Source organism: Pteropus alecto, unplaced genomic scaffold (genome assembly GCF_000325575.1).
Source record: "Pteropus alecto unplaced genomic scaffold, ASM32557v1 scaffold76, whole genome shotgun sequence".
Classification (NCBI taxonomy): domain Eukaryota; kingdom Metazoa; phylum Chordata; class Mammalia; order Chiroptera; family Pteropodidae; genus Pteropus; species Pteropus alecto.
Genome location: NW_006443138.1, coordinates 3103470 through 3130579, shown reverse-complemented (window position 1 = coordinate 3130579; position 27110 = coordinate 3103470). Strand labels below are relative to the sequence as shown.

At 34.6% G+C, this 27110-nt stretch overlaps 1 protein-coding gene and 1 long non-coding RNA gene across 4 annotated transcripts in view; one reads left to right on the top strand and one right to left on the bottom strand.

The window, feature by feature from the left end:
- The window catches only part of LOC107196533, a 90050-nt gene that overhangs the window by 33112 nt on the left and 29828 nt on the right, over nt 1-27110 (bottom strand). The window lies entirely within an intron of this gene.
- CUNH12orf56 (chromosome unknown C12orf56 homolog) overlaps nt 1-27110 on the top strand; it is a 69971-nt gene that overhangs the window by 34757 nt on the left and 8104 nt on the right. For 2 of the 3 annotated variants that reach the window (XM_025041023.1, XM_006923701.3), the window contains exons 4-9: nt 8829-9213; nt 12195-12268; nt 18141-18285; nt 20441-20547; nt 21175-21264; nt 25355-25478. In XM_025041023.1, coding sequence (XP_024896791.1) covers nt 8829-9213; nt 12195-12268; nt 18141-18285; nt 20441-20547; nt 21175-21264; nt 25355-25478 — 925 coding nt within the window. The remainder of the gene's footprint in view (nt 1-8828; nt 9214-12194; nt 12269-18140; nt 18286-20440; nt 20548-21174; nt 21265-25354; nt 25479-27110) is intronic. The other variant, XM_025041024.1, reaches the window with a different exon arrangement.

Here is a 27110-nt window from a genome sequence, read left to right as displayed (position 1 = left end):
TATGCTTATTTGGAGTGTCTGGAAACTTTTTTTTTGGTAGACACAAATGCATTGTTTTTATGTAGCATATATATATCTATGTAGCAATATATATAGATATAGATAGATAGATAGATAGATATATTTATGGTAGCTCCTTCAGGGTGGGAGTAGGGGGCTATTATTGGAGAACCTAGGGAGTGAGGGGCACTAAAGCCTCCTCCCCTTGGCCTCTGCCTTTGGAAGCCTGCTATTTTAGGCAAATTCAGCTCACCAACTCACCAGTTCTAGACCATAACAAAGATAATCCTGAAGCTCAGAAGGACCTCAATTATCAAAGATTCACACATGCCTAATATTCTGCCTTTTACAAAAAGATAAAACCACACTTTCAGAAAACTTTCTAAACAAAGTATTCTAAACAAAGTTAGTTAAAGAGTCAATTCAATAGGAGAGCTCAAGAGCTCATTTCTCCAAGCACTCCTGCTGTTTGAGGGTTGACTGGCTATTGGGCATGAACTTGTTTGAATAAGCCAGATTCTGGGACACTGTTGCTGCTTCCTTACGTGTTGTTACTGCTTTGAGATTAGTTTATGCTCTTAACAATGTGAGGAGACAACCCTAAGAATCTGGAGTGTGGGAATAAAGCTGACCTGGAATAATGGCAAAAATCCATGGTTTTTTGAAGCCTGGCCTTGAATCAGAATCTCTCAAGGGCTCATGGAGAATTCAGACTCCTAAGCTCTACCCAAGACTACTGAATCCTAAACTTTAGGAATGAAATTCAGCAATCTGATTTTGGTAGCTCCCTAGATGATTCTGTTAGCTAACTACCAAGGTTTAGGAATTCCTGGGCTAGGTAGTCAGTTTACTCCTGGATTATTGAGACTCTTGAGTTAACTTTTCTCTGTCTCCACTGCCAGTACCCCAGTACAAAGCTATTATCATCTCTCACCTGGGCTTGCAACACTTCTAATTACCATCTTCACCTCCATTCTTGGTATCTGCTGTGGTCTGAATGTTTGTGTCCCCCACGAATTCATATGCTGAAATTACAACCTCCAAAGGGATGGTTCTAGGAGGTGGGAACTTTGGGAGGTACTTTAATCGTGAGAGTGGAGCCCTCATGAATGGCATTAGGGCCTTATAAAAGAGATCACTCACCGCTTCCAGTGTGTGAGGACACAGTGCAAAGGCGCTGACTGAACCAGGAAGAGGTTTCTCACCAGAAGGCAACCATGCTAGCACCCTGATTTTGGACCTTCCAGTTTCCAGAACTGTGAACAATACATTTTCTGTTGTTTATAAGCCACCTAGTCTATGGCATTTTGTTACAGCAGCTTGCACAGGCTAAAACAGTATCTCTCTGCCCCACCTGAATTCATTATCCACCTTAAAACCAAAGTGATCTTTTCCAAATATCCCTTCCTTGCTTAAAACCTTTCAGTGGTATCCCACTGCACAGAAAATAAAACTTTTTGCATGTCTAGACAACCATGCAAGATATGGCCTTTGTTTACCTCTATGGCTTTATCTCAAGTCCCTTCATCCTTTGCTTACCACATTGGCTAGAGCACCTCAAGCTTTTACCAGCTCACGGCCTTTGTACCTCCTTTCCCCTCTTAACGTTGCTTTTCACACATGGCTCACTCTCATCCTTCCAGTCTTAGCTTGAATGCCCACATCTCAGAGAAGTCTTGCCTTGAGTACCCAATCTTTAGTATACCACCTTCCAATAGACACGCACAGGTTTTATCAGAGTATTTTATTTCATAGCACTTTCATAAACTATAATTACATGTGTGTTGTTTATTGTCTGTCTTCCCACTAGAATGTAAGCTACACGAGGGCAGGGACCTTGGTATTCTTGCACACTGATGTGTTTCTAGTGCTTGGTCCAGGACTTGGTACATAGTAGGTGCTTAATATTTGTTGAATTATTAATCATATTCTTTACAACCTAGCCTTACTTGCATTATATAGGCTTTGGGGAGAGCAATTTGATCTAAATCCATGTAATAACAAACCATGACTTGAAGGGGTTGATGTACTTCTTCTGTTGCCCTGAGTGCTGAAAATTATTAGCTTATGAGAGTAGGGATCTTTGCCTTGTCGCAGGGCACTAAGTGAAGTGCCTACCATGGACTGTGTAACTGGAAGTGTTGGGGGAGAGGCAGAGCTAGTGACAGCCATCCATCTGCTCTCAGACTCAACGTTCTTCTTTACACATTTTGGCATATAAGGCTGCAGTTTTTCTAAACCATTCTGATAGTCACATTGTTTTCTTCCAATTTAGAAAAATAAAAGATTTCTAATTAATGTTTGCAGTAACTGTGTTAGGCTATTGCAGAAGCTAGAACTCTATTAAAAGTGGCAGAAGTGTAACTTAGGTAAAAATGGGAATTTATTGGAATTACTGGGGCAACTCATGTAATTCAAAATTCATTCAACAGAGGTATACAAATATAAACATAAATATAGATACAAGTGTAGATCCATCTATCCATCCATCCATCCATCTACCCATCCAATCTGGCATATTATAATTGCTAGGCTCTTTGTTCAATTTTGATGTACAAGGTGAGCAAAATCAGCAAGTTAGAAATTATACCACAGGAATTTAGGAATGGTAAGAATGAAGTTGGGATTTAGGCATGCCTAGAACTTTGTATCTTCTGATGTTTGTAGAGAACCTTCATTTTCTTTCACTGAATACAATGTCCTGCATGGGAAAGCAAACAAAGTCAACAACTGTCTTAAATTCACTTTTTACAGCTCCCATTACTAGACAAAGAGTAACTCATATAGTTTCTTGCATCAAATTGAAAAATCCTGGGAAATTCTCTAATGCCTACCTTGAATGAAGGACTCAGTGCTAAAAACATATCCTCCATAGCCAAGAGGTCAGGGTCTTTAAAAACATGGCAGCTTTTGTGTTCTCCATGTATGAAGGGAGGAGTAATTTCTAAATAAAGGGGGTGATGAGGGAATTAGGTCTACTACACCATAGTTTTCCAGCACTGTCATCTCCATAATTAAACAATAAAGTCAAAAGGTAAACAAAAAGCATGCTAGGATAGAAAACACTAATTAGAGGACTGAAGAGTGTTATGTATAAAGCTTTGAAACACCTCCATGGTGTAAAGTTTTAGGCCTATTTATGAGAGGCTACAGGTCATAAGAAGGATGCAGTTATCCTGGGACATCAGACTTACATAAATGATTACTTTTCAGTGTAAAAGTAAACAACAGACCTTTTAACACCTAAGGGATAGAAAAAAGATTAGTGATCGCTGATAATGAGATTCATTATGTAGATTTCTCTATCTCTAGTGTAGCTCTTCATTAGTGGATAGTTCCATGTATCTATATATATTTTACAGGACAAAACACAAATAGATAGCTCACTCAAATATTCTTTTAGGAAAATGGTTTTGTGACTTACTTAAGAGTTCTCTAAAGCTGGAGGGAAAAAGTCTGCCCATTGCTTGTGAGTGTGAAAAAAACACAGAGTAAGACAGAACACTTTTACGGTGCTGAGAGAGAATAAGATTTATATAAATTTAATCGAGTTCACCTTCAATAATCCAAGAGGAAAAGAGATGGTGACAGTGGTTAGCTCTCAGTTTAGATTTTGATCTGAGTTTTACATCAATCTGTAGCCTCTACTGATATTTAGCTAATGAAAATTGAAAAGCATATTTTCTAACCACAGTGCATGGCAAGGAGGAAGATGAGCTTCTGGAGAAACTAAACTGTTTAATAAAAAGATTCAGAGCTGATCAGCTTGGCCTCCTGATGAAATAAGAATATGCTGCACTTAATTGTACATCATTAGCAAAACAGAAGGAAAAAAAAAACCCAAGAGGGTGAACCTTATATTTTTCTCTAAGAAGAAGCATTTCTTGGCAGAAAGTAGAAAAAAAGAGTTGTGTCATTCCTCTCTGCATAGTAGTTAAGTATGCAGGCTCTGTAGCCACACTGGCTGACTGCAAATCCTGACCCTGCCCTGGGTTATTTAATCTTCCCAGTCTTTGCTCTTAATGGATGCGGTGGGACTCATAATAGTACCTATCCCACATGGATTATATGTAAGGGCTAAATCATGTACATATAAAGTGCTTAAAGTGTGTGGCTCTCAGTCCTTACAAAATTAGCTATTTTGTTACTGTTGGTTATCAATAAGTCAGTCACTGAGCAATAATCTATTCAGCATCCTTAGTCTTTTTGATCAAGCCTGGGACAGAATAACTTTCCTCTTTTCTACTCTCACTAATAACTGTATAGTAAATATTTAATGCTGTTGTGCAATAACTTGACATGAAGTACTGTTTGTAATTATTTTCTAAGAATTTCTTATGTAATAGTTTATTGTAGTTCCATGAGAGGACTGGGTCCTGTGTTATGTAAATATACTATATGTGTAAGTATACAAACCCGCAAGTTAGAAACTTAAGAAAAAGGATTCAAGGCCTCCAACAGCTGTTTGTATAATAAGCTGTTGTTGATAGTTCTCAAAATTGACTCTGAAAACATTAAATAGTCTCTTGCATACAATTTGCTCATAGCTTATCATTATTAACCAATATTCACTGCTCAATTATACATTTATAAAAATACAAAAAAATATTTATTGAGCATTAGGGTAGAATCAATATTCATTCTTTTCCTCCTCTCTCTCCTATCCTTTTATTCTTACTTTCCTCTTCCCTTTTCTTCTTTCCTTCCTCCCTTTATGGACCTGTGTGATAATTTCTCTAGGATATAAATTCAGAAGCAGAATTGCTTTGTACATTTTATATATTAATCCACTTACTGATTTTAGACATTAAAATATCTCCTCCAATTTTGTCAGCTCTCTATTATCTTTGTCTCTGTGGTATCTTTTACCAAATAGAATTTTAATTTTGATGTGATAAAATTAAGGTTTTGATTCTGGTCAAGGTGGAGTAAGCACACTTTACTCTACCTCTCCTTCTGAATATAAGTAAAAATCCTGAACAGAATGCATACAGCAGTTGATTAGATTACCTGATTAAAAAAAAAAAAAAATCAATGTTCTCCATAGAATTTAAACAAGGCCCAGAGTCAAAAAGAGCTATAAATTTTCCTCTAAAATAGGCTTTAGCTGAGTCACGTGTATTTTTACATGTATTTTTTACATTCAGTTATAAGTATCTCTTAATTGTTATTATTTTCAGCAGTTTGATTATGATGTGTCTGGTGTGGAATTCTTTGAGTTTATCTTGTTTGGGATTCACTGAGTTTCTAGAATCTGTAAGTTTATGTCTTTTGTCAAATTTGGAGAATTTTCAGTCATTATTACTTCAAATATTTTTTTTATAGGATGAACATCAAATTTTAATCTTGAACATTTTCTCCAGTCTTCAAATCATTAAAATGAAGAGGAATGATAAATTGCAATTTATCTGTGTAACAAGCCCTTGTTACAAAATCTCCACCTAGAGTCTCTGAAAAACCAGTAGAAAACCCATATGTTATATTATCTAAGTGATCTATTAACAGGTGAAATTTTAACCAACTTCATACCAGGAAACTATTAACAGAGGTACTTCAATCACATAGCTTAAAATATGGAGAAAAGATGGGTAAAAAATTATCTTAACCTGTAGTAGTTTTTTTACTTTTGAAAATTTTTATAAAATACACTTATTTCCCAAAATAATATTATGACACATTGATATCAAGTTACACAGATAAATCCTTCAAATTTTTTTTTTGCACTATATACTCTGTCCTATCTTTCTGGGACTCTGAAACATGAATATTAGACTTTTTCATATTGTCACACAGTCTCCTATTATCCTTTTCATTTTTTTCTTCAATCTTTATTCTCTAGGTTGCTCAGATTGGATAGTTTCTATTCATCTATTTTCAAATTCAATGACTGTTTGCTCTGTCATCTCCATTCTGCTCACTGAGCCCATTTTGTGAACTTAAAAATTTTCCATTACTGTAATGTATTTTTCCTCCTAAAATCTCTATTTGGTCCCTTTTTATATCTTCTATTTCTCTTCTGAGACTTTCTATCTTTCCATTTGTTTCAGAGAAGCTCGCCCTTATTTATTAGAGCATGGTTATAATGGTTACCTTAAAGTCTTTGTCTGATAATCTCAACCATCTTTGTCATCTCAGTACTGACATCTATTAATTATCTTTTTCTTCATAAGATATTGAGATCTTCCTGGCCCTTCAAATGTCAAGCAAATTTAGATTGCATCTGGGACATTTTGAATATTATGTTATGTGACTCAGGGTCACATGACCATGAAGAATTTGGGACTGGTCTCTGTCAGCCTTTCAGTTATGTTTAGATATCTGGGAATTATTTTTTCACTTTGAATTCTTCCATATCATGTTGCTTATGTTTCACCAATTCTGCTTTCGTAGCTTCTTCATGGAAAATTTTTTATTCAAGGGAGCTCAAATTCTAGATCTTAAGATCTAAGTCTGTATGACTTATTATGGAAAAATCATTGTTCTTTATTGTTCTGCTTGTTACTTCTATTTTAGCATATTAATCTGTCCATTTCAACCTGATAAGTTTTTAGTTCTTCATGAAAACTAAACTCTTCATTTTCATATTAAACTTCCTTCTCATCCTTTTTAAGAGTTTCTTAAATCATTTTTTCTAATTTTCTTGATAGATTCAATATGCTAGCATAGATGTACTTTTTACTCTTGGTTGAATTTGAACCTAACAGGTTTTTCTGAAGCTGTGCAATTCTGCCTGTTGTTATTTGGACTTTTTGGACTGTGATTTTTCCAGCCTCAATGAGTTTATCTGTCTTTGATGCAGAGGGAAAAAGGAGAAAAATTATTTGTGCATACTTTGGGTTTTAGAGTTCTTTTTCCTACTTCTCTCATCCCTTTCGCCTTTGTGGTTGGTTTCTCCCTATAGATACATAAACAGCTTATTAGGAAAACATTTGACTTTTAGCAACTTAGTTTTATAGAATGTGAAGTTGATATGTGCAAATTCAAGGTTCTAGAACTCTTGCTTAGTAATCAACTACTCTTTAATCAGACTAGTAGTGGAGGGTATTATTGAATCTCAAATGAAGGCTACAGTTTAGTTTTATGAGTTGGCTTGCTTAACTGGTGTAGCTATAATGACCATGGCATTTTCACATATGCTGCCAAAAAGGTAATCCTTTTCAGAAACCCTTTTAAACTCTCTAAAATAACAGATTTTTCATACAACCGAGTAAATAAGTTGATTTAAGTGAGACTTTCTCTAACTACCTGAAATCATTTTGCTGAACTTTCACATGAAACATATTGTTGTGCATAAAATAAACCTAATTTCATAACATTATCTAACATAATCTACATCCTAGTTATTTAACACTCTTCGATTTCCATATAGAAAAATTTAGAAAATATTATCTGCAAGAATAAAGAAAAGCTGCCACTTTAAAGAGGATTGGAGTATGTATCATCCATTTCAGGGCTAGACATATTCATTTACCTGAAAATCCTAGTGTGAGCATCTTATATTCTTAGACACTTTGATAACACTGTCATATATTAGTAGAATTCTATTAAGAAATTGGGTAATGTAAGATAACTTTGGCTGTTAAAGGGAATGTAACTTGGATGAGCAAACTGGGGTGACCACTTGTGTGTGTGTGTGTGTGCGCGTGCATGCATGCATATACATGCAAAGTCAGTGTGGAAGGGAGATGAGGGTTGGAACTCAGCACAGTTCACAGCAATGGAAAGATAACAAATGAATTTTATACCTGTTTAAAATTAATTTAGGAATTAATAAAAACAAAGTGGCTTTCTACTTGGCTTTCTACTTTCATAGCAGTTCCAATCTTGTAAGGCAGATAAAGGCACTTTAATAATAAATGATAATAATTTAAGGGAATACAGGATAATATTAATAGTTAGCACCTATTGAGTGTTTCCGGTGTTCTAAACACGTTGCGTGAATTTTCTTATTTAATCCTCACAGATACTCTATGAGCTTGGTGCTATTATTGTTCCTATTTCAAAGTTAAAAAATTGAGTCTCAGGTCAACCAAAGTCACATAACCACTTGAGTGGCACAGTCACATTCCGCAACTTCCCTGGCCTCTACAACTTGCTCCCTTGTGTGGCAAAGTAGAAATGAGTCATAGTGAGCTGGAGAAAACAGGGAGGTAAAGGACACAGGATTGATTCTGAAAAAAGTGCTGACTCTATTGGGATGCTATTGGAAAAATCAGAAGAGTATTAGCAAGAGATGAATCAAAACACCATTTAAAAAATTCTCCCTTCATATCTCCATATGAATTGTTTTTTCTTTATAGGATATAGTAAAAATGCACAATGAAAGAACAATCAGGCTTCAAACAAGAATGAAAAGTCCTTTCAATGGAAATATTGGGGTTCTGAGAAAGACAGGCACAATGCTATAGACATAAAAAGTGCTTCTTTAAATGCAATTTTATTTCTGAAAGCAGAAAAATATACTGAAGAATTGTGCCAAATCTCCCCTAGATCAGTGGGTACAAAAGTGAGATTAAATCACTCCCTTCTCTTTATAAGCATCCCTTTTATGTGAAAACATTTATATTCAGAGTCTTTTTTGTTTTTTAAAAACCTTTTTTTTTTGTTTGTTTGTTTGTTTCAATTAGAGTTGACATTCAATCTTATTTTATATTAGTTTCAGGTGTACAGCATAGTGGTTAGATATTTATATAATTTATGAAATGACCCCCCCCACCACCACCGATTACTTTCAGAATCTTAAACTGCTGCCATTGGGCCACTGGTTTCTCTTTGTTCCTTACTATTAAATTCTGAATATCATTTTAATGCTAAATTTTACCTGACAGGTACCACCAAGAGAGCAACACACCATACAAGGATGCAACTTTCTGTCCTTCAGACCTCAAGAAGCTGTTCCTTCGACCCTTACCTACGCCCTCCAGGAGGAGCTGTCAGTCCACATCAACCACTGGCCAGGCTGTCAGCATGCCATCTTGCACAACAAACACAGAACCTGAGGGACTTCCAGATCACAAAGGCTCTCTAAGTGAAATCCCTTTCAAGTGCAATGAGAACATAAATGAGTTTTACTTAGGAAATTCCTCCCTGATCTCCCCTTTACAGAGCAATCTAAACCTAGATAAAAAGGAGTCAGAACTTCATTTGTATATTATTTCTACAACCTCATCCATATTTCTGCACTTAAAAAGTTCATGGAACAATTATGTTATAGTAAGTATCCTCATAAGTTAACCTTGATTTGAGTTAACCTTGATTTTAGGGTAGCCTTCCCTGTTTTACCTCCCTATTTTGGAAATTTAGCCTTGAATTTAATAATATTTTAGAAGACAAAAACATGCTGGACAATTAAGAAAATGATTTTTTTCAGGCTATTCCAATAGGGAAAATGCTCATTAATGAGGAGTGTCGTAAAGAAAAAGAAATAGATCTGGGTTTTACAGAGGCAGGCAAACAAAGGAGTATCAGTGAGTCTCATGAGAATCATGAGGAAGGATGGAGACAGGTCTTAGCTTGGGGTTCTTGTGAGCAGGGTGGTCTTTTGCAGTTCGCTTGAGTGATTTCAGTCATTTCTGCTTTCAGAGAGCACAGAGCTCAGATAAAGTTCAAGACTGTCAGTATGTTTGTGTTTCTTAACTGCACAATTGAAAGTAGGTTGACGGGAGTCATTGCCATAGGATCAGATAATCTTATAGAAATCATCTCGTCTAAGACCCTTATTTTATAAATGAGGAAACTGAAACACAACCATTTTAAGTGACTTACTCAAGATTGCATAGTAAGTTTAGGGGCAGAGTCAGAACTCCCATTTAAGGATCTTTTTATTACACTAGGATCGGTTTAAAAATAAGTAATTTATTCAAAGAGTAATATGATCCTTTTCAGTTATCTTCAATGATATATAATTTTTGTTATTGATCTTTTAACATAAAAATATTGAGAAATATGAAAGGCTCTTTTCACTCAAAAGCAGCTTGGAAGCAGGAGATTTTATATATGACTAAAAACTGTGAAAGATTGCAAGCTAATCTTTTTTCTCATAGCACAGTTAGAATGTTTAATGTTTAAATTGAATGTTAAATATTTTTATTTTCCTCTAAAATTTTAAACAGCTTTCTCAAAATTAAGAATGTAAATGAATCAGACTTAGAAATTAAGAATGTAAATAGAGGGAAAAACCTGGTCTATTAAAAGAAGGCCTCATATGTTCATATGTTCTAGAAAAAACAAAACTTAATTGGCTTTAGAAAATCCACCTAAATATTTCAGAATAATTGTTTGTACTTCTCTGAATTGACTAATTCTTAGTTTTAAATACTACTTTTTAATTTTGAAGCAGAGGCATGGCTGGGGCAAGTCAGATAGGCCAACTCACAGTTCTGAAAATAAAAATAACATTAACTAATATGGATTGTTATTAGCCAGTAGGAACTGTTCTGATGCTTTCTGTGTATTAACTTGTTTAATATGCAGAACAACCCTATGAGGTAGGGTTGGTATTCTTATTTTATAGATGAGGAAATTAAGGCATCGAGAAATTAAATGATATATACAAGTTTGCACAACTAGTCTAGTAGAGCTGGGATTTTCACCCAAATAATCTGATTTCTTTCTATGATTACTGAAACAAATGCAGGTGAAGGGGGGTTATCTTTATGAGTTGATAGATATTATAATTAAAAATAATGTTCTATCCCTTGAAAGATGGAAAATGAGTAAGCAAATATTTCATATATATATGTCAAATCAGATTAGCATTCATTTTTATAAGAATAAGATATTAATTCAATGTAAACATTTAAAAGTTTTGACTTCTTGTTACACTGTTGAATTCTTTCATCAGCTTGGTTTCCTTTGGTTAGTCTTAGTGATGTCTTCATAAGTTTTAGGAAATTGAAAGAAAAATCATCTCTTAAATCAGTCAGATTTATCTTGGTTAACTGACCTCTTGTACCTTGAGATCTAGAAGGATCTTTCATATTGAAGCAGGGAAGTGCTCCTGGAGAAAGGAATTGGACATCTTAACTCTATATTTTTAGTTAAAATTAACCTAAACTATCCAATTAGAAATTAATACTCATTTGGATTTTAAGGGTTTCCAGAGTTGCGTCTCCTTCAGTAACCCATTTTATTTGTAACTATGACCAAAAGTGATTACATATGAGTTGTTTAGTATCTCAAATTCTACAGAGATGAAATGGGGCAGTTCTTTGTCCTTTTTGTGAAGATAGCTAATAGAAAGCTAAAGAACTAAGAGATATCCCCATATTAAAATTCTAGATTTAAGGCAAACATAAACATTTGGAGAGGAAAAAAAGGCAGCCTTTTTTTTTTTTTTTTTTTAACTGAAGAGCAATGACAAAGTAGTAAGAAAAAGCACATACTTTACCTCCCCCTACCCACTCACCCACCACCCTACTCCGTTATTAAGAATAAGGTAGGGGTAAGCTTGTTTGGAGTTATAAATCAGCAACATTTCAGAAATTCCTTCTGATCTGTCTATTAAGCTTCAACATAAATAAAATATTATTTAAAGAACTTGCTGAATACTATATGGCCATTTGTTTTGAGGACTCAGAGTGACTGGAAAACGGCAACACTAAAGATTTGAGGAAAAAAATAATCTCTTTAATGAGGGAATAGTTAAATTATTGTATATCTATGCTATAGAATACGGGGCAATCATTAAAAAGATTGAAGTAAATCTATGCACACAGACATGAAAAACTGTCTACCATGTATTAAGTAGGAAAAAAAGCTCCAGATTAATATATGTGCTATAATTTAATTAATATTATCTATTAAAAAATATATCATCTAATACATAAATGTTCTTAATGTATATGTTATGATTAGTATGTTTTTATATGCCTAAAAGGATATATAAACCAAACTGATGATGTAAGATACTTTGAATAGTGGGATGGAAGGGGTAGGGAGAGACAAGGAACTTTATGCATTTCTGTACTGTTTGATTTTGATAATTTTATTTTACAATGAGCAAACATGTTTAAAACTTTAAAAAAACTATATAAGGAAAAATTCCCTGTGGTATTATCAAACATTGGAATGAGTTATATAAACAAATCATATACTATAGAAGGGATTAAATAGGTATATATTGACTAAAAGTAGGGAGAACTAATTTTCAATAAACAAAAATTCTAAGTAGTCCCACTTTTTTCCTCTTTCAGAAAGCTACTCTCTTACAAGATCCCCTGTATGTTAGTGAGCTCAGTCCTGCTACTGGAGGTCAGAAGCCATACAGGTAAGGAGTGATGATAAGACAGAGTTCCACAGGGGACTGTTTTCTCCTCTATGCCTCTCCTAACGCTATGTGTTGCTGCCATTATATTTATACCTCTGCCTCAACTCTCTGCCCTGAATTTTAGGTCTGCAAACACAATTACCTACTGGATATCACCTCCTATAGGTCTCACAGGAACCTTAAAGTCAGCATATTCAAAACAGAACCCAGCATCTTCCTTCTGGGACCTGACCTTCCTCTTGTGTTTCCTAACATAGGGCATGATGTTATTATCCCCAGATCACCTAAGCCAGAGTCCTGGATGTCACCTTCGCCTTCTTTCTCCCCTTCACCATCCTGCAACATCAGCGAATTGCATGATTTATTTTATTTCTTTAGTATATCTGGATAACAACTATGACTTTCTACAGCTGCATGCTCAGGCTGATCATCTCTGTTCTGGGCTGCTACAGTATTTTTCTAGCTGGCCTCTGCTTTCACTCTTGGCCCTTGTCTATACCATACCCCATTACAACAGAGGACTCTTTCCGAAGCACAAATTTGATCATGTAACTCCTCCCTTAAAGCCTTTGAATGGCTCCCCATTGATTGCCCTTAGGAGAAGGTTCTAAATTTTGTAACAGCTTACACAGATCTTCCTCATGTCTGTCTTCATTTTTTCCATCTTCAACTATTGTGTTCTTCCGACTCCTGCCTTAAGCCTGACCCAGATGAACTCATAGTCCTCAGAAAGCTCCCTGTTTATTTCCTCTCTGGGCCTTGACATGATAGCCCCTATTCTAGAACTCTACTATCTACTTTTCTTTCCCTTCATGAATAATTTCAACTCATCAAATATTAGCTTACCTGTCCTTTAAAAAAAAAAATTTCTCATAACTAATTTAAGAGGGGCTCTTCCATAATATCCTGTGCTTGTACATCTTATAGCACTTACTATTCTGTAGTGTGACTGCCTGTCTGAGTATATGCTGCCCTATTATGCAGTGTTCTCCTAAAGGGCAGGGACTGTGCCTTGGTCACTGGTACAGAGTAGGCTGCCAAGAAGCCTTTATGAAATGAATATGAATGAGTGAATGGGGTATGACAGAGGCTAGAACTAGGTCACAAAGGGCCTTATATTTGAGGCTAAGGAGTTTAGATTTTGTTCAGATTTCATATTTTTATCATATTTTTGTCACCGTCAGCCTTACATTAGTTACTTGTGATGCAACTATCTCTTCCAGTAGATTGTAAGCCCCTAGAAGCTAAAGAGTATGTCTTATTAATTTTTATATTTTCATACTTAAAACAGTGCTTCACACATAGAAAACACTCAGTGAATTGATGGCATCAACATTTTAATGATAAGTAGTAAGTCATGACCAAGTTTTGAAAGATTTACAATAGTGATGTATATTGGGGGTCATGTAAATGAGGTAAGAGTAAGTTAATTTTAAAAGAAGCATATTCAGTCCTCACTAAAAGAAAGTAAAGTTCCTAGGTTCTAGGTCTGGAGAAGGAAATACACAAAATGCATCTGAAACAGCTTGTGCCAGAATGCAGAGTAACAGGGCCCTAACTAAAGAACACAGGATTCCACATACGAGGCTCCTAATAGCCAAAGATATGACAATTTGAGCATCAGGAAAAAAACAAAAATACAAAAAAAAACCCCATGATATTGTTGAAACAATGAATATATAAAAATTCATAAGTATATAATGATGCATCATTGATAGAAAGTCCTCCTCCCACCCCCATACAGAAATAAAAACACACTGAACTCTAATGAAGTAAATAGGGCACCAATTCTGTACTCTGCAAATCAGCAAACGAATGGTAAGAATTAAGCATTTATCCTGCCTTTCCTGCGTAAACTATGACCCAAGTTGATAAGGGAAAATTCCATTTTACAGAATTCTAGCTAATAAATGTGGCAGGTTTAATGGAATTCAAAAATTACTGTTTTTGCAACTCCGAATGAAATAATAGATTCATGCAACAATCCTCAATGGATGACACCATTTAACAGAAAAGTGAAGTGGAATTTCAAAAGGAGGGATTATTTTGTAAATGACTAAACCCATCGATTAGTTTTAACATCACTCAAGTGGGACAACCATATTTTTTTGCCCTATTATTTGATGCACTATGAAACACACAGCCCCACTTATGAAGTATCTTTGTTAATACAATTAAGCCTGAATCTGACTTTAAAGTGTAGGTATGTCAGCCTTAAAAAGGAATGCAATTCTGACACATGTAACAACATGGATGAACCTTGAAGAAATTATGGTAAGTGAAATAAGCCAGACATAAAAGGACAAATGTTGTATGATTCCACTAATATGAGGCACCTAGAATAGGCAAACAAAATAGGAAACAAAAAGTAGAATAGAGGTTACCAGGGCTGAGGGAGAGGGGAATGGGAGTCATTGTTTAATAGGTACAGAGTATCTGTTTAGGAAATGAAAAAGTTCTGTCAATAGTAGTGATGGTTACACAATTGTTAATGCTCTTAATGCCACTGAACTGTACACCTAAAAATGATTATAATGGTAAATTTTATGTTGTATATATTTTATTTTGATTTTAAAAAAGGTAGGGGTATGTGTGTAAGGGAATAGATAAAACAAAGTTAGCAAAATATTGAAAATCATTGAAGCCAGGTGATTGGGTAGTGGGGTTTCTTACACAATTTTCTTCTTTTCTGAGTATGTTCAAAATTTTCATAGCAAAAGTTTTTAAAAGGCTTAAGAAATATAAGCAAATACAACAAGTATCTTTATAAATTTTTATTTTAACAAATCAAATATAAAAGAACATTTTTAAGGCAATAGAGGACATTTGAATATAGACTGGGTATTAGACAGTACCAAAGAAATACTAGTAATTTTGTTGGATGTGATAATGATGATTTTGTAAGGAAATGTTTGTTTTGAGATATGTTCTTAGGTATATAGGGGTTAAATAATATAATGCTTGTGATTTCTTTGTAAAAAGATGTTAATACGGATAGCTTAGAACATCTATGTTTTCATATATTACTTTTAAAAAGTATCGGTTTTAATTCTGGTGTTTATTTAAAGTTATTTTTAAAGCTAATTGTATAATAAAATGAGCTCTAACTTTGTATCTGTGTAGCTTGAAACTTATCCCTGAAAGCAAGAAGAAGAGTTCTGCCACTATCTTGACTCACAAGGAGCATATTTCTTGCAAAGTTAATTCTTGAAGGCACATATTTAAAATGCACTCTGACAGATGCAGTATATGCATAAGATATCAATAAATGGTCTTTGCCTGCCAGGCACCTTCAGTTTAAAAGGAGTAAATATTATTTGGGTCTTCAAATTAGAACTCTCACAAATGTGAGTTTTGTAACCTGACTGTTGTGAGCATATACACAGTGCTTCTGAGATAATGTACGAAAAGCCCTTTTCCAGCTGTAAGGCATACAAATAATTAGTTATTTATATTAAATGTATGGAAAAATGAAAAAAGTACAGGAAAAACAGAGCTTATCATTAGGTCAAGAATCCTTCTTGCTACATTTGGCTAAATTTATGTTTTCTAGCTGATGAATATAGAATATCTGTTAACATGAATATAAAATTTCCCTTTATTCCTCAATTGAAAAATGGAATCTTCTGGCACTAGACTTTTTCTTATTTAAATTAGTGACAGGAAGTTCATCATCTGTGTAAAAGCAAATATTCTCTGAATGTGCAAAGAAACTGTGACTATACATATTTTTTCTGTAGAAATATAGACTTCTGAATCTAATTTGAATTTATGATGTATATAAAACCTCAACTTATATATAAATTGATTTTTAGTATGAAGATATTACTATGCTTTTTCTTATGAAATTCATTTTGGCCTTTTTGAAAAAAAGTTTGGTATTACAATCTATTATCATAGGTGCCAAAGGATAAAAACAGTTTCTAAGGATCCTAGCAAATTGCTGACTCCTACTAGGAAAAATTGGAAAACCAATTTCAAAATAATTCTGCTGATATTGTATTTTTTCTGAGCTTTTGCTTTTCTAAGCTCATTTGTTTGTGAAAACTACATTTCTGCTGTTTTTGGAGGTCTGAGAGAGAAAAGGGGTTTTATAGTTATTTTTAAAATGAAACGTGGTAGTAAATAGAAATGGATGTATAGGAAGTAGGACCTCAAAGCTCATTCCTACTTTATTTAGGTTCCATTTATTAAACATTTACTGCATGCTAAGCATATGTAATAACTAAAATGGGATAGGTGCTATCATCATCCCCATTTTACAGATGAGGAAATTAAGGTAGAGATAGACTAGGTAACTTGCCCATGGTTATTATCACCCACCTGAACAGGGGCAGATCTAGGATTCCCATTAGCCTGTCTGATCCTGCCCCACCCCCCATGCCCATAATCATGTTCTGCCTTTATGATTGCTCTCACTGAATTTTTAATGATTATTTTTCTTCTCATATCTCCATTAGAAAAGAGACCTTTAAAAGGAAGTCTTAATTTTTGTTTTAGTAAAAGAGGCGCATTGATTGGATAAGGGATAACATCTTAGATTTTTTTAAGTACAAGGGGAGATAGTGGGCAAGAACCAAGATTCCACGTAGTAGTACTGGATAAGTGGCTGGCATCAAGGTTTGTGGAGTAGGTGGTAAAAATATTTTTATTTCAAGTCAGAAATTCTAAGAAGTTTCCATCAACCTACACAGAACATGAAACATCTCTCCTACCACTACTTTGCACCCTGCTTTTCTGAATCACTGGTTGTGTGAGCTTGGCCAGGTTACTTAGCCTCTCTTACATCCTATAAATGCAATAGTAATTCCCAGGTCAGTTCCCGTACTGGGACTGAATGAGCTAGTACACGAAAGGTACCCATGCCAGAGCCTGCCACAGAGACGGTGTTCAATTAAGTGCAGGATGCTATTACTAGCACAGTGGAGATGGAAACAATATTTAACCCAATAATGTTTCTTCAAGTTGCTGAAAATCAGCCAAGAGTCTAGTATAAGTACAGAAATAACTCCAATGGCGTAATACAGGATTAGTGTGATATGAGAAGTGGAAAAAAGTGCTATGAGAGAGGGTCCCCCTTTGTTGGTGGAATTGGGGAAAGCTCTAAAGAGAAGGTGTTACTCATTTCAGCTAAGCCAGCTTTTCCTGAAGCGTGAAACACATGTGGGTCAGTGATGGGAGATGATTTCATGTGGACTCTGACATGGCATGAAAGAACTTGGAATTCCATGGTGAAAAGTGATTCCTTTTTCCAACTAGTGTGATCTCATTAGAGAGAAGCTCTTGGCTTGGTGCCAGTAGTGGCAGCTCTCTAGCACATGCTCATCTGCTTTTCTGTTAAGGACAGCAGGCCTCAGGCTTTAAATATGGAGCATCTGCTCAGAATTTGTGTTGCTTTCATGCTATTTTTACAGTCACTCACTGGTTTCCCCTGTAAAGTCGTGATACAAAATTTTCTTTTGAAATAAGCGTCTCTTAGCAAAAAAAAAAAAAAAAAAGAGGGAGTAGATTTAAAGAAAAAATATTAAGCAAATAATATTACATATGGTTCATGGATTATGGTAAATGGCATGTGAACACACTCTGAGTTAGACTATGAAAGAGGGACAGAAGTTTACTAGGGACAGTGAGAGTACACCTCATATAGGTATAGCTTGAGTAAATAAGTGTGAGCAAAAAGTATGTTTGGAGAGTAATAAATAGTTTAATTTGGGGGAAACGAGTTTCATTACTGATAAGTAATAAAGCTAGTACAAAACTATGTTAAAATTCCACTGGTAAAAAGTTTTATAAACCTGTCAATTAATTGTTGATATTCCTCAACTGCTGTTTCTTATTTTTTTACATGGAAAGTTTTCTTCCGTTTCTGTAGATCTGAGGAGAAAATTAAGCACTTCAGTCAACTTAAATCTGAGCTTTTTCTTAAAGACAATACTTTAAGGAAGATACTTTGTTTAATTACGGAACTTAAAGTAGCAGCCCAGAAAAACTTCATTCTGAAAAGGCTTTTCTGGAAAGTAGGTGTTTTGTCTTATATTTAATCTTTAAAACTTGTTTCACCTGTTTACTGAATGCAGCATATTCAAGCATAAAGTAAAATGCTGTATAAATAAATGTCATCTTATATTTTGATGCTCTATCTTACAATGTTGATTAAATTTAACACAATCATGTCTTAACACTTGAAATGTGATGTAATCGATAGTGTATCTGTGTGTGTTGGCGTGGTGGGGTCGGTGGGAAGAGAGGAAAGTGGTAGCAAAAAGACAGTAGTTTACATGGGTTGGGTTTGCAGAGTCAAAGAAAAGAGGTAATTAAGAAGGGAAGATTCTAGTATGCAAGATGTGTTAAGTACAGACAGATGAGAAAGGAGATTTGAAGTTTTACATGCAGGTTCCCCTACAATAAAAATATACTTTAAAAAAATTACTTTTCTGTGTAGCACTGTTATTTCTAAAATGATGACTCCTGGGGAGTCAAAACAACCTAGCTCTCACTCAGCAAATTATAGACTTACCCTATAAGACTTCTGTAGTTTGATTTTCGGTTTCATGTGAAGGTATTGAGAAGCCCAGGTTAGTACTGATGCTGGTGTTAATGAGGCTAATTCTGGCCAGTGGTGTCATACATAGTTGCCACCATTTTATTGAGCAGTTGTGAAGTGCTGTCTCCCTAACCATACAAGACAGCCCTGGCCATTTCCTAGATTATAAGTGCTTCACATGCAAGATGACCAACTGTCTCAGTTGATCACCCCACCCAAGATTTAGCACATTTCTATCACCTCAAAAGGTTACCTTGTGCCCTTTAGCAGTCAGTTTCTGCCCATGCCTGGCAACTACTGTGCTTTCTGTCACTATAGATTAGTTTTGCCTGTCCTAGGATTCCACTTACATGGAATTTTATACTGTGTATTCCTATGTATGGCTTCTTTTGCATTAACATTTTTGAGACTCTTTCATGTTGTTTCAGGTAGGTAGAAGATATTTTATGAGTTAAAATTCCTGAACCAGTGATCAGGTGGGAGATCATAATAATAATAACTGATATTTATTAGCACTTATAATGTGCTAAGTAAGCACTATTTAAGCTTTACAAATACTATCTTATTAAGCCCATTGTAGAGAAGAAGAAACTGAGTTACAGAGTGTATAATTTGCCAGATGTCATACAGCTAGCTAACCAGTGTCAGAGCTGGGATTTGAACTCAATAACCTTGACTCCAGAGTCAGTGTGTAAAACCACCACACTATGCTAATTTATTCGTGTAAGCACAAGCACTTCTGAGAGGGCCTGGTGTACATCCTACTCCTTTTCCTCTTTTCCTTCTCTTTACCTGCCATCCTCAGCCTCTTCTCATGCCATATCATCTAAATAAGGGCACATATATCCCTGTCAAAACAAAGAATCTAAGTTGCCACTAATAAAAAAAGAAGTCCTGGGGGGAAAATGAACAAAAGAGGAAAAGAAAAGAGAAGCAATTACATATTTCTCATTAGTACCAACTAGCCTGATTTTATGGGCCAGTGCTTATTTTCATGCTTGATTTATCTCATGAAACTGGATAGGAACGCAAAAAATTGGTTCCCCCACTCTTAAGTCAGTGTTTATTTTGGCAAAAATGGCAATCTACATTTCCATTGTATTAACATCATTACAGAAGTATTAATACTCAGAAGTATTACTATCATTCTGCACCATCTTTAAAGACTATAGTAGTGCTCTACATGTTTTCATAATAGTAAACATATTAAAACGAGAGCTTATCTAATTAAGATTTCATTGTATCTTCACAAAGGCCAAGTTACTTTGGCAAGGCAGGAATTATAGTAGCCCCCATTTAATATGTTATTCCAAGGTGACCAAATGACTTGCCTGAGATTATATACCTACTTCTGGATGATCTTAAATATTAACAGTCCAGTTGAATCTAGAAGGCATTACCAGCATCGCCCTCTAGACTTTAGCTCTTGCTCTGTTCACCAGGACCATTGTCTCCTGATTACAAGAAAAAGTATGTTTTCACTTTGGGTTATGCTAGTAATAATGAGAGATATTGTAAATCACTTCTTGGTCAAAGAACAAATCATTTCTTCTTATTTTTATTATGTAAGCATAAAGTTTCACCAACAGATACCTTAATTTCGTCTTCTTTCCTGCTTGCTTTCACAGACCAGTGACCTTTTCTATTTCCTAGTGAACAAACTTCATGAGTACTTGCCAGAGTCTAGGGATAAAAATGCACTTCAAAATAAAAGCCAAAGAGCTGATGAGCTGGTGTAAGTACTAACTGGATAATCGTAGACATTTTGCCCCCCTGGGGTATTAAAGATAAATGGAAGGCACTAGATGAAATAAATACTGTTTTAATGATTAATGATGCTGCAAATTTTGCTTCACATGGATTTTTTTAAAATAGCATTCGTTTTGTTCTAATTTTTTTTTAAAAAAAACTACACAGGAAACTAGTAATATTAGCTGTCCTAAAGGGGAAAAAAATGGGTATCTGAGGAAAGGCATTTTTATTGTATTTCCTTTTTTAATTTTGAAATTTGTGCCAAATATTACCTATTTGAAAAAGTTAAAATTATTAAAAATAAAGTAGGGCATGATTATAATAAAAACCTTGGGAAAATATAAGTACAAAAAATATGAAAATGACTTTTAATCCTGATATCCAGCTATTAATTCATTCGTTCAATGAATATTTTTGAATACTCACTATGTAGCAATCACAGAGTAGGCACTCAATCAATGTTGGCAATTTGATATACAGAATTTCCTTCCTGTACTTTTTTTTTTACATGGATACCTGAGTGTAGTTCTATCAAGAATTACTGACTTTGTGGAATTCTGAACTTGTATTGAAATCATGCCATTTCCATGCTTTTTTCTCTGTTTTCTAGGGTGTGCATTGAAATCATACAGACTCTAGGACTGATGTTCAGAGAAACAGAAACTGAATCATCACGTCTGAACACATTGGCAGCTAAGAAGTAAGTTCTCTTAGAAAATACTGGGACTTTGTAGTTGCCACCCACTAATTATGTTGATTATCTTCCAAAACTCATAGCTCTCTAACTTCTCTGTTCAGTTGCCTTCCAAGTACATTAAACTCATTTTCCCTCCAATTCCTTCTGTGATAAACAGATTAATTGGTACATAACTGAGTTCTGTCTCTCTGGATTATTAAGGGCACAAAGATTTTTGTAGCATAATTTTATCTTTTATCATTGTCTAGTAAACTTGAGAAATGACCCATTGTACGTTAAAAGCCAGGGGTCCCTATTAGAATTTTCCAAAGTACCCTTATATCCACACGACTGAAAAATTACCTTGCAAAGGCAGAAGTTACGGTAGCTTCATTTAATATATAAATAAGTGACCTTGGAGTGAATGAAGTTAGAAGGTTTATTAACCTATAGGGTAAGTTACTGTAATAAAAATACTCTAAAATACATGCCCCAAAGAAGACAGAGATTTACATCTTTCTCACATCTTTCTCACAGTCCAGAGAAGGCAGTCAACCTTTCCTCCACAAGATCAGCCAGAGACCTAGGTCCCTTCCCTTTTGTTGCTCTGCCTTCTTCTATTATACTATCTTGGTTCTCATGGTTAAAGCTGGTGTGATTTCATTACACCCTGTGGGAAGCAGTAAGAGAAGTAGAGGGCAAGAAAATTTCCTTTTTAAGCAAGGTATATAGAACTTTTGCTCATGTTCTATCAATGAGAACTTTAGGCATGTGGCCATAACTAGCTGCAAGAGAGGCTAGAAAATGTGTCTGTAGTTGCATGGTTATGTACCAAACTAAACTTTGGGTGGTGATGGGGACATCTGTAATTAAAAGGAAGAATGCATGCATATATAATAGGGGGACAATAACATTCTTTGCCACAGAGGTATGTTGTTTGCATGTTTTGCATGTTATCGGCTTGACCTTTTTATATGATTATTATAGACTATGAATTACATCTTTGGGCAACGTTCTGGCTGAAATCTCATTTTTTTTTTCTATCCTCATCAACTGTTTATCTAAGTTTCCTATATTAGAAGGTAGAAGAAAGATGAGGGCCATGGGCTCTAAAATATTTGAACTAGGGGAAGAATAAGAACTTTTAGTAATATTTGTCCAGGCTATTGATTATAGACCTTTACAAATAAATTTTAATGATAATATTCATTAACATTTCTTAAGCAACTTACTATGTGCCAGGGACTATGGTCATACTATGCTTTATAGCAGGAGTGGTTAAACATTTTTGTAAAGGGTTATAGAGTAAACATTTCAGGCCATATAGTTTCTGTTGCAACTACACAAGTCTGTCATTGCAGCACAAAAGTAGCCATAGACAATACATAAATGAAGGGACACAGCTGTGTTCCAATAAAGCTTTATTTACAAAAATAGACTATAGGCTATTTGGCCTGGAGGCCATAGTTTTTTGACCCCTGGTTTTTGCAAACAAGGAAAATACAGTATGTTTCTCTGCATACTTCTTTATGCAGTTGGTAGTACTGCCATTTCCCCAATCTCCAAGATAGAGATTTAAGATTATTTCTATCATCTGAGGCTTGGGGTCCTCTTCCAAGGTCATTTGGGTGATTGTTGGCAGAATAAATTTCTTTCCACCTTTAAACTCATGATGACTTTCTTCTTGGCAAGAGAATATCTCTGAGCTCAGAGAAGGCCTAAGCTCTCTTTAATTTTTTTTTATTATTAGTTTTTAATTAATTTATTTTATGGTGACATTGGTTAATGAAATCCAGTAAGTTTAGCTGTACACTGTAACAGTAAGGTATATATAAATATATATATATATAAAATTTACATTGTATGTTCACCTCCCATAATTAGATTTCTTTCTGTCACTGCATATTTGACCCCCTTTACCCTGTCTACCTTCCCCCCGCTCCTCCCCACTACTATCTGGTAACCACTAGTCTATTGTCCATGTCCATGAGTCTCTATTTGTCCTGTTCATTTGTTCCTAAGTTGTCTTTTAAAGGGCTCACCTGATTAGATCAGTCACACCCAGGATAATCTCCCTTTGATTAACTCAAAAGTCAACTAATTGGGAACCTTAATTAAATATGCAAAATCCCTTCATCTTTCTCATCTAACATAACATAACCCTAAGAGTGATACCCTAACATATTTACAAGTCCTGCCCAAATTTAAGGGGAAGGGATTATATAGGGTGTATATACCAGGGGGCAGAAATCTTGAAAGCCACATTAGAATTCTACCTATCATAACAATATAGATTGATTTATGAGACTATGAATTTGCCTTTCAAAGTCTGTATTTTAAAATATAATACATTGAAAATAATAACCATTTAAACAATGAAAGTATCAAACTGTTGGCACCATTTTTTTAAGGCTGTGATGTCAAGTCTTTATTTTCAGAATGAAACTACCATTTAGATTAAAACTTTTCCTATTATAGGCCTTGTGGATTTTAAATTGAGTTGGCAGAAGGGGTAGATTACAAATTAAATTCTATTTGAGCAAATAAAAAGCATTTATTTATTTCTGTATTGTCCTCTTTATTTTCTTCATAAGTAGAGATTAGTTTAACCCGCTTCATTGTATTCTTCTTGAAATGTGCCATAATCCTTTCATATTTCAGTATTATTATGATTGAATTCATATATTATCACAGCAAGTGACCCAGAATTTGAGAGTTCCTTCCCTTATCCTTAGATATATATTTCGAAAAGCAGTTGCTGAAAATAAAGCACTATAATTAAATATAACAGTGAATGGAATGTCAATTCAAACTTAATATTGGGAAAAGTTTCTAAATGGAACTGTTTTGTTGATTTTGGAAGGGTCTTCTAAAAGACTGGCCATTTTAAAATAGCCTGAATAAAACATTAGCAAATATCCTATAGGGCATATCTTTTATTTTTTTGAAAGGTGTGCTAACTGACATGATTCTTCTTTTGCAGATATGAGAAGTAGATTTGCTTTTTGAGTTGGATAAAGAAGGGGAATTGTATTTTTATTAGAATGTTGGTTAATCATGAACTAATCATGGTAATGATTTAAATGATTGTGAAAAGATAGGAAGCCTCAAATGTTACTAAACAAGGATTGCTTATAGTCTCCTTTATTCCATTATGAAAGTAATGTTTATGGTTATAGAGAATTTTAATACAGTCCTATCTGTAAATTCTTTTACTACTGCTACCTGTGAATGCTACTCTGATACTACCTTCGGTAAGGCACCTATATTTCTAGTGGTTTGCCTTTAGCTCCTTTTCAGCCATACATAGGTTGTACTACACATATGAAGATGGTGTATACTCTCCCAGCTCCTCAGGATGCTCAGTTTGAATTATGATTTTTTTCCTTTTTTATTTTCAAATAATACAGTATATTATTCAAACCTGTTGTAACATTTAAGTGAGTTACTAGTGTACATTAGTGGACAGTACACTGCATTTGAAAGCAAAAGACCTGAAGTTTAATACTAGTTTTATTACTTAATAGCTAGTGGCTTTCAGTAGAATAGTAAACCTCTGAAATGCTTTGTTAAAAAAAAAAAAAGGGTTGTAAAGTCAAAAAACTTGTGATTGGATAAGCATTTTAAGAAATGCTTCATACTGTTTCTTTGTCCTAGAGGTATACAGTGCACATTAGCATATTCAGCTTTGAGAAGTCCTATAGTAAAGACATCCAGTGAACTCGGTTAAATAAGTATTTCTTATTCCTCCTTTGAAAACAGAATCTATTTTGACTATAATATTGCTTGGAATTAGTTATTCATAAAAAGCCCTTTGGAAAATATTATTATAATTGAAATCACCCAAATTTTCTTTAAATCCAGGTTTTCTAAGCTTCATAAGCTATGTGAACTTCTAGAACTGTATACTTTTTCTCAGCTAAAAGATCAAGAAATTATATTTTCATTTAAATGTCTTATCACTAGACATTTGTCTGCATGTCCAAAGATCCAAAAGTTCAGTCAGGAATGGTCTGCAATGCTTTTTACTTTTAAGTATAATTATATTCAAACTTAGCTTTGCTCTTTCTCTTTTCAGACTTTACTGATTACTTTCCTTTTATTTATTTTTCAGGGGAACACTATTTAATCTCTTGGTAATTTTAATTAGCAAACCTCAGATTCCAAAATCTTGTCCTGTGTTTGATATCCAGTTGGTGGCTGATTCAACTTTAGTTGAGATGTCTTTTGATGCTGAGGTGAGATGAGAATTTGGGGATAGATTAGATACAATATATAGGGTCTCTGGCTGCTTGTCTTCTAATGTGGACCACAACATTTTAGAATATAGAAATATAATTAAATCAAAGAATAAATATTTTGTCATAAGCTTTAAAACTTAGAAAGCTATTCTGTCAACATTAATATATCCATTTTACATAAATTATTTTCTTAGTATACATATGTAAATTGTCTATTATGGAAGATAATTAGTATTCTGTATATATTAGATAAATTTGTTTGTCTCTCTATAGAACATGTATGTATATATAATTCCACAGTAGGGGTCTCACTGCCTAAGAGATTTTAGGGTTAACTCTTGCCTTAGTTTACCATTTTCTTACCAATCTAAGTAGTGCAAACTCGGCAAGAGTTACTTGTTCTTCTAAGTTTACTAAAACATTTGACATACCAAACTACCTACAAAACACTAATAAATCAACTTATTATTAGTTTATTGTGAGCAGGCCAACGCAGAATTTTTTTTTAAAGGATGGAGCATGATTTGATAGTTCTTATATGTACAATCAGAGTTATGTGTTAGAAAACTCTTAAATTCACTTATTCACTCAATAAATATTTATTGAGAATCAATTATGAGCTAAACAGTGTGCTAGGTAGTAGGGTCCAATCAAGAAGCAAAATAGACACAATCTCTGTCCTCATTAGTTTATAGTCTGGTTGGAGCAACAGATGTTAATTAACTAGAACATGGATATATTATTACAGACTCTATATGGAGCATCTATAATACCACTCTCTACAGTAGAGTGAGTGGATTAGGGATTAAAGAGTGGGATGGAAGTAAGATTCAGACAGGCATAGCTATTAAGATATGGACCAGAAGAAAGCCTTCTTTGACCCTCAAATGAGACTAGGCTTTCATTTTAGAGCTCTCCTAACTTCCTGTACTTTTCTTTCATAGCCTTTACCTCAGTTTGCCACTATGCATTTATTTATTTGATTATTATGGTGGTGTCTGTTCCCCACTAGACTGTGATTTCCATGAGGGCAGGGACCATATCTCTCTTGCTCTCCATTGTATCCCCAACACCTAGTACTTGGTCTAATACATATTTGTTGAATAAATAAATGAAGAAAAAGGATGGTAGTTGTCAGGAGGACAAATTCCAGAAATTTTTAGGGAACTGAGTTGATAGGTTGATATGGAAATAAAGTGTGAAGATTAGATGACTTTTAGATTCTGGTTTGGGTGCCAGATAAGAATTAAAACAAGAAGAGTAGGTTCAAAAGGGAGAAATAATGGTTTTGGGGTTAGTTGATTTGATTTGCCTAAGGTATTTCTATATGAAAATATCTAATGGGAAAAAAAAATATCTAGTGGGCAGAATAGAAAGGTCTGAGTTTCCTATTTTTAAACTTGCTGACCTTTTTTTACCTGGGCTACTAGTATAGCCATGAGCAGATCATATAAACTTTTGTTCCAAGATCTAATAGAGTGGGAGATTTCAAATTAGAGCTTCTCCTGGCAAAGAATAGTGTCAGGGCCTGTAGCATGCCCACAGACACAGTTCTCATGCACCAAGTGGCCTATGGGCTAGAAGACAGCCTCACCAACTGGTTAGAGTTCTTGAGAGCAAAAAAGAAAC